Source organism: Crotalus tigris, unplaced genomic scaffold, assembly GCF_016545835.1.
Source record: "Crotalus tigris isolate CLP2741 ecotype Arizona unplaced genomic scaffold, ASM1654583v1 scf7180000017701.1507938, whole genome shotgun sequence".
NCBI classification, from domain to species: Eukaryota; Metazoa; Chordata; class Lepidosauria; order Squamata; family Viperidae; genus Crotalus; species Crotalus tigris.
The window spans coordinates 391,606-403,649 of record NW_024096577.1 but is presented as its reverse complement, the minus strand read 5'-3'; the positions used below and the strand labels follow the sequence as shown (position 1 = coordinate 403,649).

The 12,044-nt window shown below is 41.8% G+C and overlaps 1 protein-coding gene across 5 annotated transcripts; it reads right to left on the bottom strand.

The window, feature by feature from the left end:
• Positions 1-93: 93 nt before the first annotated feature.
• LOC120305974 (tetraspanin-33-like) lies at positions 94-10,417 on the bottom strand. 5 transcript variants are annotated; one of them, XM_039338464.1, is made up of 8 exons: positions 9,985-10,417; positions 9,678-9,735; positions 7,963-8,087; positions 7,312-7,386; positions 7,023-7,118; positions 4,739-4,864; positions 2,715-2,876; positions 94-2,157 (listed from the first exon to the last, which is right to left on the bottom strand). In XM_039338464.1, exons 1-8 carry the CDS (start codon positions 10,039-10,041, stop codon positions 2,050-2,052), a joined length of 807 nt encoding a protein of 268 aa, XP_039194398.1. In that variant the 5' UTR covers positions 10,042-10,417; the 3' UTR covers positions 94-2,049. The 5 variants fall into 5 exon arrangements, with proteins under 5 accessions (XP_039194398.1, XP_039194399.1, XP_039194401.1 ...); XM_039338465.1 differs by having other exon boundaries at positions 9,678-9,731; positions 9,836-10,415; XM_039338467.1 differs by having other exon boundaries at positions 9,678-9,731; positions 9,985-10,414.
• Between the last annotated feature and the right edge of the window lie 1,627 nt (positions 10,418-12,044).

The following is a 12,044-nucleotide window of genomic DNA, read 5'->3' as shown; positions in this document are numbered from 1 at the left end:
AACTGGTTGCTCACCTGAAATTGGTGGAAGAGCTGGTAAAAATCACAAGGATAGGAAGTGACATCACACCCTTAATAAATGAATTAATCACCATTGTTTTTGAAAGTTTTTATTGTATTTCATAACGAATTATAGCATTAGGCTTAATCTTTTATGGGTGGGGAGAGTAAGGGTTATTTTTTCTCTTTTCCCCATCTGTAGAGAAAAGAAGGAATGGCCTTGAGGAGGAACTGCTACCAAGTAAGAAGAGATTAGACAACCATTTGTCTGAAATGGCATAGGGTTTCCTGCTTGAGCAGGAAGTTGGACTAGAAGACCTCCAAGGTCCCTTCCAACTCCGTTATTCTGTTAATGGTCAGATCGGTGGGGTTTGAGCCTAGACCAAGAAAATAACTTGAGAAAATATCTCAGGGAAACCTCTCCTTAGTGAATATAAAATGAGGAAGCACATTCAGACTTGTAAGATTCTATTATTACAGGTAATCCTCAACTTATGACCGTAATGGAGCCTGGAATTTCTGTCATAATTCAGGACAATTATAAGTCAAGGCACTCATGTGACTTGACCTGACTTTATGGCTTCTTTTTGCAGTGGTCATTAAATGAATGCCATAGTTGTTAAGTGAATTGATGTATTCCTAAGGGCATTTTTGTCGGAAACTTGCCCCAAAAGCCAGAAATCAGTAAAAACTGTCTTAAATCACAGTCATATGACTGCAGAATGCTGCAGCTGGCCAAAAAGGTGAACTAATTGCCAAGCACCCAAAATGTGATTATGGGACTATTCAACCCTCACAACTTTGGAACCAGGACATAAGTAACTTTTGAGGTATCCATTGTAACTTTGAATGGTTGCTAAACAATCGGATGTAAGAGGAGACTACTTGTATAGCCTTACAATAAAAATAGTCCTCACTCTATGACAGGGGTAGGCAACCTTAGCTCTTTTATGACTCGTGGACTTCAACTCCCAGAATTCCTGAGCCAGCATGGCTGAAGTCCACAAGTCTCATGCAGAGAAGGTTGCTGGATTCCACTTGAAATGGGCAGAATAAACTCAGTGGATAAGTCATACAAATTACTTTATTCCAGGTATCCTCAAGACATTAACTCACCGTTATTGTAGAAGTTCTTCCAGAATATAGATTGTAATCTGGACCCATTTCACACGTAAAAGAATAATGGATTTCCCCATTCCACATAAACATTACATGCTGCCAGCTCAGCCTCATGGCTAGGAGTCATGGAGAAAGCTAATAAAAACTGGCACCTAACAGTATGTCTGGTAATAAAGACACAAGATCCTCCCAGTGGCCAATTAGAACACAGATATAACCATGTAACAACTAAACTACTGTACATTTTCCAGAAGTCCATCTCTTAAGGAGGCAGCTTGTAACCCCTCAAATGCTAATTGCTATAACAGCACACTTCTTAGTGCCTAAACCAGACATACACTCTGACAAGATGGCTACATACTGGTCCAGCACACTGGCTCAGGAATTCTGGGAGTTGAAGTCCAGGAGTCATAAAAGAGCCAAGGTTGCCTACCCCTGCTCTATGGCATTGGTTTCTTAGTTTCGTCTACCTAGAATGGCTGACTCCCCAACCTCTTTTCCCAGTATTTTCCTCATAATCTGTATTTGTTGGATGTTGGAAGACTATGTGTGTCCATGTGCCCACTAGGAGGGCACCCAGAGTATGGTTCCCTTTGGAGGCAATCACTCTAACTGAACCTCTATGACCAGGCTATTTGTTTCTTCAATCCATATAAGCCGCAATATTAAAACAACAAATATTTCAAACCCAGAGTGTGAATTTGGGATAAAAAAAAAAACCCTGTTCCTGTAACTGATGCATGAAAATGGCATATTTATAGCAGACTTTTACAATCAGGTGGCCATCAGGTGTATTGGGACTGTAAGCCCCAGAATTCTGAGGCAACATGGGAATCCTGGCAGTTTCAGTACGTAGTTTCATGCATCCAAAGGCTATTGGGTTCAGGAAAGCTGATTCACAGCTCCCTTCCATCCCTTGCTGCCTTCTTTCTCACTTCTCAGGGAAACTCTGCCTCCTCCTTGTCTTGGTGCTTCTGCGCTTCTGGATGATGAAATCAATCTGATAAATGAGCATCACTGCCAGAAGAAAGACAACAACCTGGAAGGAAACAGAGAAAGTTCAGCAATATAACCCAAGAAGGGGATGTAAAGACTTCAATGTTGCATAGAAATGGGGGGGGGGGTTTTCCTTAATTTGAGCATAGGCTTCCATAGAGAGAAGGCTGAGGAAGACAAGTGTCATATGCACTTATGTCTGACACTGGGCACAAGTACAAAAGGGAGGGGATGAGCTTGTGATGACACCCTGCACATGTCATCACGGTAACTACCTCTGGACATAGAATAACAGAATTGGAAGGGACCTTGGAGGTCTTCTAGTCCAACCCCCTGCTTAGGCATGAAGCCCTCTACCATTTCAGACAAGTGACTTTCCAATCTCTTCTTCAAAACCTCCAGGGTTGGAGTACCCACAACCTCTGGAGACAGGTTGTTCCACTGATTAATTGTTCTTACTGTCAGGAAATTTCTCCTTCGTTCTAGGTTGATTAATTTCCATCCATTGAGTTTGGGGGTTCTTCTGAGCTGATTAAATTCTTCAAATCCTCCCAGTCTTATTCCAGGCTGATCAGATCTCCTCCAGCCCTAGTGCCTTACCTCCAAGACCAACAATCCAAATGCCAGCCCAGCCATCAGCAACAGGTTGCTCCGTCCCCAGTGGACAATCTTCTCTAGGCAGCCCTCTGTGTACACCAAGTTCTCTGCTTGCCAGCCTTTAAGATTCTGTGTCCCATAGCCACACATGGTGTTTAGCATAACCTAGAATAAGTTGAGAACATTAAGAGAAGTGCAGGGTCAAACCACCGAGGGCCCATAGTCTCTAAGAGTGATTGACCACTGACAAGATGTCAAAGAGCAAATATGAGATATCGGCTGTTCTTTGCTCTTCAGCATCCAATACTGAAAAGTAAATTACTGCATCTCCTTACATGGGGGAAAAAAATCAGGAGTTTGGTAGGACTTTTTATGAGTAAAACATTTTATTAAAAAGCATAAGCTTTCGTGAGCTCCAGACCATCTTCCACTGTGGTGACCATCTTTATTTGTAGCACTTTATTGATCTAATACAGTGATGGCAAACCTTTTAGAGACCGAGTGCCCAAACTGCAACCCAAAATCCACTTATGTATATCGGGTGCCAGGTGGGCATAGCCAATTGGGTGGGTGTGGCCAATTGGGTGGATATGGCCCATTGGGTGGGGATGGCAAATTGGGTGAGCATGGCTGCAGTGGTAACAGCAGACTGGGTGGGAATAAAAAGTTCAACCAATCAATTCCAACTTTGCGAGATCTTTTTTTTCCCGGGAGAAGTTGAAATTGATTGATTGATTGATTGAACCTTTTTTTTTTGCACACGGCAGCGGAAGCCTAAAGCAAAAAGGGTTTATAACACCCAGCTGAAGGCCTAGGACTTGGGCAATCATCCACGTGCCCACAGAGAAGTATAAGATCTAGTATAAGATAGCAGGTTCCGAATTTGTCCTAATTTCCAATTAAATGCAGAAATTCTGACTCCAGAACCTTTGAATAAACTGCAGGTAGTCCTTGCCCTATGATCTACAATTGGGACCAGAACGTCTGTGACTAAGCCAGGCAGTTGTTAAATAAGTCGTGCCCAATTTTACGAACTTTTTGCTACGGTTGTTAAGCGAATCACTGCAGTTGAATCAGGCGATCATTCAGTAAATCCTGCATTCCCCATCAAATTTGCATGTCAGAAGCTGGCTAGGAAAGTCGCATATGGCGATCACATGACATAAAAACATACTGATTGCCAAGCACCTGAAGTTTGATCACGTGACCATGGGGATGCTGTGACAGTTGTAAGTGTGATTATCAATTGTGAATCACCTTTTTCACTGCCGCTATCACTTTGAACAATCACTAAGTGAATGGTTATAAGTTGAGGACTATCTGTACCAGAAAAGGTGGGTGAGGTGTTGCTACTATGGACTAACACAATTCTATTCCTACAATCTCTTCATATGATGCTCTGTTAAGCTGTTCAATCTGCTAGCTATGATGAACAAAACAGCAGTCTTGCTTCATAATATTAGGATAGAGTAAGGACAAACTAACCCTGCTTATCATCCCCCAGATTTTGGGAAATTTTATGATAAAATTATCCACATAAATTTGTATTAGCATCAGCCGCAAAAGTTAGGAATAAATTTCTAATCAAGCTGCTAGAGGTCTGAGAGAGTAGAATAATGTTGCTGTCCACCTATAATGCTTCCTCAAATTCTGATTTGTGAATAAAAGCTAATTGTTGTAGCAGTGCTTTGTAAAACTGGGGGGAGGGGGCTCTCTTTTTCAAAATAAATAACAAAAGCTCCACAATAACTTTGCAAATCTTTGTTTAAAGTTAATTCTTGTAATCTGCTATTTTCATAAATTGGAGGTCTAGACTTTGATTTGTTAAAATTTTTACTTTTTAATAAATTGTCCCACCATCCCTGTTTGGCTTCTGAACAGCAGCATCTACATTTTAGAAATAAATGGCCTAGTAAAGACCTTGAATTTTATACTGTATCCCCAGTCTTATTGCCACAGTGACTTAAAGTACTGTTCCTTCTCCTACTTACCTCAGAACTGAATATTTGAATTTCCTTTTCTCTTACCTCTTTGTCTTGCAGACAGCAAGAGAAAGGCACCGCACAACGCTCCAGACTGGGATTGGTGTCTTGGCAGTCAAAATAAATATTCTGGGACCAGTCCTTGTATGAGTGAACCCCACAGCACTTGAACTGGGGAGGAGAGAGAAACAAAACCAAATGCCAAGGGAACTAATTGGATACATGAAATCACAGAGAAATGTCCCATAAGGACAGCCTGCTTCAGCAGCTTATGGGTGAAGTTGAGTAGAGGAATAACAACAACAACAACAATATTATTATTATTATTATTAATAATAAAAAAAACAGACAAGCTCCTGCAACATAACATCCCGGACTTAACAATTGCCGATAAGAAAGACAAAAAAGTCTGGATAGTGGGCGTGGCAGTGCCTGGAGACAGCAGAATAGATGAGAAAGAACTGGAGAAGATAACAAAATACAAAGACTTACAAATAGAAATAGAAAGACTGTGGCAAAGGCAAGCAAGGGTAGTACCAATAGTAATAGGCGCCTTGGGTGCAATCCCAAAATAACTGGAGCACCACTTGAACACCATTGGCATTGACAAATTTGCCATTAGTCAATTGCAAAAAGTGGCCTTACTAGGAACTGCTTCCATCCTGCAATGATATCTGTAATACCACCAAACATCCACATCTGCCTATCCCAGGTCCTTGGTAAGGACTCGATAGGTAGACAAAAATGCCAAATCCAGTCTGAACATCTGGCTAACTGTGCAATGATCAATAATAATATAAAAAAGTCTGGATGGTGGACATGGCAGTAGGACCAGAATAGAAGAGAAAGAACTTGAGAAGATTACGAACTACAAAGACCTGCAAAATCAGGGGTAGAATGACTGTGGTGAAAGGAAACAAAGTGAATAGGCACGTTGGTGCAATCCCAAAACCTCTGGAACACCACTTGAGCATCATCAGCATTGACAAAATCACCATCGGTTAATTGTAAAAGATAGTTTTGCTTGGAACAGCTTAGCCTTAATACAATTAAATAACAACATCTGCTTATCCCAGGGCTTTGGGAAGGACTTGATAGGCAGACAAAATTGCCAAATCCAGTCTAAACATCTGACTGACTGTGTGACCATCCATAACATTAACAGTCTTGTTCTGCCTTCCGTCTACAGAGTTTCTGCTTTAGGGAAATCAAATTGTACCTCAATTTACCTTAGAGAGATTTTTTTTTTCAGTTATATGCATATTTAACACACATTTTTAGTAGTAATGTAGCTCTTCCATAACAAGCTGGAGGCAGAATTAAAATGGTATTCAAAATGGCAACTTGATACAGCATTCTGTTATCTGATAATGCCTACCACCATGGCTGATATCCTACAAAATAAAATATTGATTCACAAATATTCCATTACAAAAAGATCCCCTACAAAATTAATTAATAACATCTTGGGGGTTCTGCTCTTTTATGGTGCTCTTTTCAGCATCAAAGCAAGGTTATTACTTCCTTGAAGGGCCTCCTAACTGCACCTTAAAGAAACTCTAATGCTGTTGTGCTCAAAATGAATCAATAAAAGAACTGGATGTGGCAAGCAGCAGGGATTGTAGCCCATTTAAAGTTTCAATGTTCTTTTTGTTAAGCCATACTGAACAGGCAGGTGCTGCAATTTAACTTTACATTTAAAGGAATCACACATTTGGACTAGAACAAAAGAGTAACACAAAAAACACAGGGCAATGTCTAGCAATAATATCTGAATCTTTTTTAAAACAATTCCAAATTAGTAGAAATAGCCCATTACACCATTTGTTTAGTAACTGTTCGAAGTTACAACAGCACTAAAAAAAAGTGACTTATGAACATCACAGCATTCCCATGGGTTCCATGATCAAAAATTGGCTGCTGGGCAACTGACATGTGTTTACAATAGTTGCATCATCCCAAGGTCACATGATGGCCACTTGTGACCTTCCCAGATGGCAAAGTCAATGGGAGACACCAGTTGTTAAGTGTAACTCACTTAACAATTGCAGGGATTTGCTTAACAATGGTGGCAAAAAGGTTGTAAAGTTGGGCAAGACTCACTTAACAACCACCTTGTTTAGCAATGGAAATTTTGGTCATAACTCAGGGATTACCTATGGGCCAGTTTTGCAGATCAGATAATTGTTCTTCCTCTATGAAGTGTGAAAAAGAACATCAGTGCTTCTGTACAGAGCCTGCATAAAGCTGAGGAAGGCAGAGTACTAAGGCCCTGGAACCAGAACTTCTGCATAATGTTGGAAACCAGGGCAAATTCAGAACCCGTTACCTTCTTCTGAATGTAGTTGATGAGGTTCTGTAAATCAAGGTTGTCACGATAGCGGGAAATGGCCTGGCCCATCAAAAATGTGGCTTTTTCCATCACCTGGGGGATGTAAATGGAGGGAGTTTTTTGTCACAGGGAATGCTGAGACAAATCTTGGGCCAATGAGGAAAACCCTTCTATGGCCTACTTGAAAACCAAGACAGGCCTGGAGGATTGTCACTGGAATATCTTGCCCACTTTGACTACCGCTGATGAAGTTGGTAGGTCAAGCTTGTTTGTTTGTTTGTTTTACCATGCCAGAGAAGATGAAGCCTAAAACTGCAGCCACCACTTGCAGAATGAAAATGATGAGCAAGATCCAGGCAAACTAGAAAGCAAAATGAATAAAAGAAAGAAAAAGGGAAAAGGAAAAAAAAAAGGTCAGCAGCTGCAGAATGCAATTTACACACTGATGAAAAACACCCATCTGTCTCAATCTGGATTTGCATAGAGTATATGTTTCATCATAGACAAACAAGCACACACCTGTTCTCTAGAGTCTGAATCCAAACTGATGGAGAATTGAGCTATATATCCCTTTTTCAATATGTGCCAATCCTTTGAGGAGCTTCTTGTAGGAAAAGCTCCTTCTAGAACAGGGGTTCTCAACCTTGGCAACTTTAAGACTTGTGGACTTCAACTCCCAGAATTCTAGGAGTTGAAGTTCACAAGTCTTAAAATTGCCAAGGTTGAGAACCCCTGTTCTAGAAGGTGTCCATACAGTTTAGCATCCTTTGTTCATAACTGGGCCAGCCAGATGCACCAAAAGGATGCTGACAAGCATGAAATGAAAGCGGTACCTGCTGTGGGAGGATCTACTACCATCAAAGAGATGGAGAAGAATTCCTCATTGCTCACTAAAGCTGGCTGATGGATGGGAAAGGGAAAATCCTTTTTAACGTACCATTTTCAGCATTAGTGTGAGGTCCCGTAGGGCTCCCAAGCAGCCCATAAAGGTGATGCAGAAAATCAGGGTGCCCACTGCTAAAAGAATTATGGAGGGATCAGCCAACAAGGAGTCCACAGCACCTGGCGAAAGATGGAGACACTATTTTAAAAGTTCCATGAACAACCTCAATAGTAGGACAACTGTTCTGATCCAAACAAGAGCTTTGCTTTATTCCTGTTTGTCACAGACAGATTAAATCCAAAAACGGATTAATATTCAGATTATTTATTCTTCAGGAATCTCTAAACAATAACTCACAGTTAAGAAGAGTTCTTCTGAGGCACGTATCATAATCTGTCCGTTCTTGTGGTGTAAAAAATTAAAGGTAGATTAACCCCATATTTGTGTGGAGCAAAGGGTCTCGTGGCTGTACTACACAGGTAGCCAGGAAATCCTATCATAAAACATTGAAGTTGCTCCCAGTGGCTAATTAAGACACAGAACTGACCAATTAGAACACAGATATAACCATATAACTACATTTCCCAGAAGCCATCTCTTAAGGAGACAGCACTTTAACCCTTAAAATGCTACTTGCTCTACACACAGTTTTCTAAGCTAAATATATGGTCTGGCCAGATTTACATACTGGTCCAGCACAACAACATAGGCCAAGCAGAGGAGCTGAAGCATTGGAGAGTGGGGCTGAGGGAAGAATCTGAGGATGACAATCTATTTATTAAATAAATAAGTAAATCAATTAAGAAATTAATAACCAGAAGTTCTAGTCTGCAAATATGACTTTGTTGTTGGGTTGGTTCATAGGCTGATCTCCTTTTCCTTCTTATCCCATTTTGAAACTTGGACTGCCATCTTGGTTCACTGTGAGAACTCTTCCTCCTCTCTCATTATATTCTGAGAGCCAGTCTGGTTTAGTGGTTAAGGCACCAGGTCAGAAATCAGGGGACTGGAAGTTCCAGTCCCCTTCCCCAGTTAAGGAGATTAATTGATGATTGGTTTTCTCACCAGCAAATGAAACTTGATGCATGAGGAAGCAAAGCCAGAAGATACCATCCATTACTTTTCCTAACTTACATGAGTCCTTAGAGACAATCAAGATAAGAACCATCAACCAGGAACCCTAATTACCTTTTGTAAGGTTAAGTAAAGAATCTTACAAGTCTCAAAGTATATCTGTTCCCCCCACTTGCCTTGCCTTCACAGTCCACAAAACGATGGAGAGTCTCTTCTGAGACATCTGTCATGCCTCCATTCCTTCTGTGGGGTAAGCTACCTCTTATCTGACCGGTGCCTAGATTGCTCTCCTCCTCCTGTCTCTCAAGGACATTCTCACAGACCATCACATCTGTTTCTCATAAATTTGTAAGGTCAACACCACTTGCCAGCCTCATTCCTGAGACAGAATAGAGCTGAACTGTTGGGACAGTGCAAGTTATACCAGTTTGTTGCCTCAAGACCTGGAGAATAGCATGTTAACATGACCATGAGGACAAGCCCAGATTTCTCATCTTCCACCTAACGCGGACTGCATCCCAGTAAATTCTGTATAGCAGGGGTCTTCAAACTTGGCAACTTTAAGACTTGTGGACTTCAACTCCCAGAATTCCTCAGCCAGCCAAGGCTGGCTGAGGAATTCTGGGAGTTGAAGTCCACAAGTCTTAAAGTTGCCAAGTTTGAAGACCCCTGCTATATAGGGTCAGGCCACTCACCTGCTTCCTTTGAGAGCCTGGCGTAAATTCCAACAGCCACCATGAGCCCACTGGCTACCTTTGAAGGAGGAAACACAAAGGCACATCCAATTTCTTATTTGTCCAGAGGCCTACCCTGAACATTAACAGTTTGGCTAAGGAGGAAGAATCTGACTCACCCAGCATTCCCAGAGTTTAAGATACAAGATGGGTTATAGGGCCTTTGTGACACCATCTCTGCTACGCAGCCTTCCTGGAAACCGGTAGTTTTCCCTGGTAAAGCCAATGCATATCCCAGCACTGCCAAATATTCCCCCTTTTGACTCACCCAGAAGAGGTAGCAGGAGGTAAAGAGAGTGTATTTCATAATCTGGTTAGTACGCATGGTTCACAACTGCCTGCTTGCCTCTGCCCTGTGCTGCAGATTCATGCACCCAATTCTCAGCCTGCAAGGATCTGGGGGAAGGGGCTTCAGGAAGGAAGCCATACGGGCTCTGACTGGTGACTTCAACTCTTCTTTGCCCCTCTTGGATAGGAATCCTGAGACAGGGGGAAAAGATCCAGGAAGGAGATATCAGGGTGTGGTGAAGAGAAGGGGAAGGGAAAAAGGACGGCTATCTGTCTGCTCAGACTACGTCAGAGGCAAGTCTTGGCTTGATCCTGGCTTGGCACCAAGGAAAATTTTTAGGTCCCTGTTTAGGGGCCAAGTATTGAGAGAAAGATGCAGCCACAACTGAAGAAGGAAAAGGGGAGCTTAGCTGGGTCACTTGGCCTCATTGGCAGAGAGGGAATAAAAGTTGATTGCCTAAGATCCTCTTTGGTCTGTATTTATCTGTTGTCATGTAAAGCCAAGTCCACAGTTTTGCGCAGACACAACATTCCGCAAAAATTAATCTGCTGTTTTTAATAGGACGTTATGACCAGGAGGGTGGAGTTACATCCCTCTGTTGACAGGAGGTTTTCCTGTCTTGCTCTGGAATTTGTGGTATTTTAAATAACTCTTAGACACCTAAACCAGGAGTTAAGCTAAGAAAATGGTGACATTTTATCATTAGCACTCAAAAAAGAATTTTTTTTTCCCAGGCTGGCTGCCAGACTCCTAATGCAGCCATTTCCCTCCCCCTTTCCTGGCTTCCTTTTTAGCAAAGGAATTCAAAGAAATTTGGGGAAAAAATAATTATTGGATTATTGTTGTTTGGATTATACAATCAAAGCTACCTTCCTGCTTTGGATTACAACTATGTTTATTTTGATGATTATCAGATTAGCTGTTTCTAAGCTGTGATGATGTAGTGAGAAGTCTTTTTAAAAAGGCAGAGGACTGGATTGCAACAATAAATGGCCTGTGGTGGGAATAACTTCTTCAGTTTTGTGAACTGTGTGGGAATCTCAGAAATTGTACTTTTTTGTCTTGACACAATTTATGATCAATTTGAGCGACTTTATAGTATCGCTGACCCAGGGTTTTCTTTTTTCTTTATGCATTTGCTGATGTTTGGAACTGGTTTGTTTGTTAATTAGTGGGATTACCAATATACTGTCATTCCTGTAACTTTTAACTGGGCAAAATAGTGCCAAAGCGGGCAACAGTTTTGACTCAAGGCTCCTCATATGGGCTTACAGAATGCATCCAAATTCTGGGATCCACGACTCCAGAAGGAATGGAATTTGGCTTCAGTTTTGCTGGGCTACTGCTGTAGTCATGTGACACTCATTTTGAATGTTCTGTGACAGCTTCCTAGCCACTCTCAATTCCACCCACCCACCCAGCCAGCCACCAGCAACCATTTACCTGGCTGCTGGGAAGGGAAGAAAGGAAGGATTTCTGAATTCCATGCCAGCTTCCCACAAGGAAACTCAATGGGGAAGCCTGCAGGAAGTCGCAAGTTGCTCCCACTGCTTTATTACCCATCTGTGATCATTCTTTTTCTCTGTTTAGATAACAATATATCTCTGAAACAATGACTTAATGGGATATGGATTGTCTGGTTATTATTTGGACCTACAAAAATTCCACTAGAACAGCGGTTCTCAACCTGTGGGTTGCGACCCCATTTAGGGTCGAACGACCATTTCACGGGGGTCGCCAAACAACGCAGTCCACCACTTTTTCCCCCTTTTCCTTAGCTGTGCTACTCCCTTTTATTCTATTGGCTTTTGAAAGCCAATAGAATAGACTCTCTTGAATAGAGTCTAATTCTATTGGCTTTCAAAAGCCAATAGGAATTGTCCAGGCTGTCTCTGCCCTGCTGAGCCCGCCAAAAGTCCCATTCTGCAAACAGTGCTGCAAGTTGTCTGCAGCGAAGGCGAGCTGTCTGGAAGCCTCCACCCCTCCCTGCTGAGCAACTACTAAAAATGTAAATAAAAGAGGGCCAGGGATGGGAGGTG

Bases quoted from the DNA above. Each gene is read 5' to 3' on its own strand.
- LOC120305974 (XM_039338464.1), bottom strand. From the start codon at position 10,041: ATGCGTACTAACCAGATTATGAAATACACTCTCTTTACCTCCTGCTAC. The intron at 7,387-7,962 runs GTACGTTAAAAA...TTTGCTTTCTAG, and splicing joins TCACACTAATGCTGAAAATG to TTTGCCTGGATCTTGCTCAT. The intron at 7,119-7,311 runs GTAAAACAAACA...TACATCCCCCAG, and splicing joins GCTTCATCTTCTCTGGCATG to GTGATGGAAAAAGCCACATT.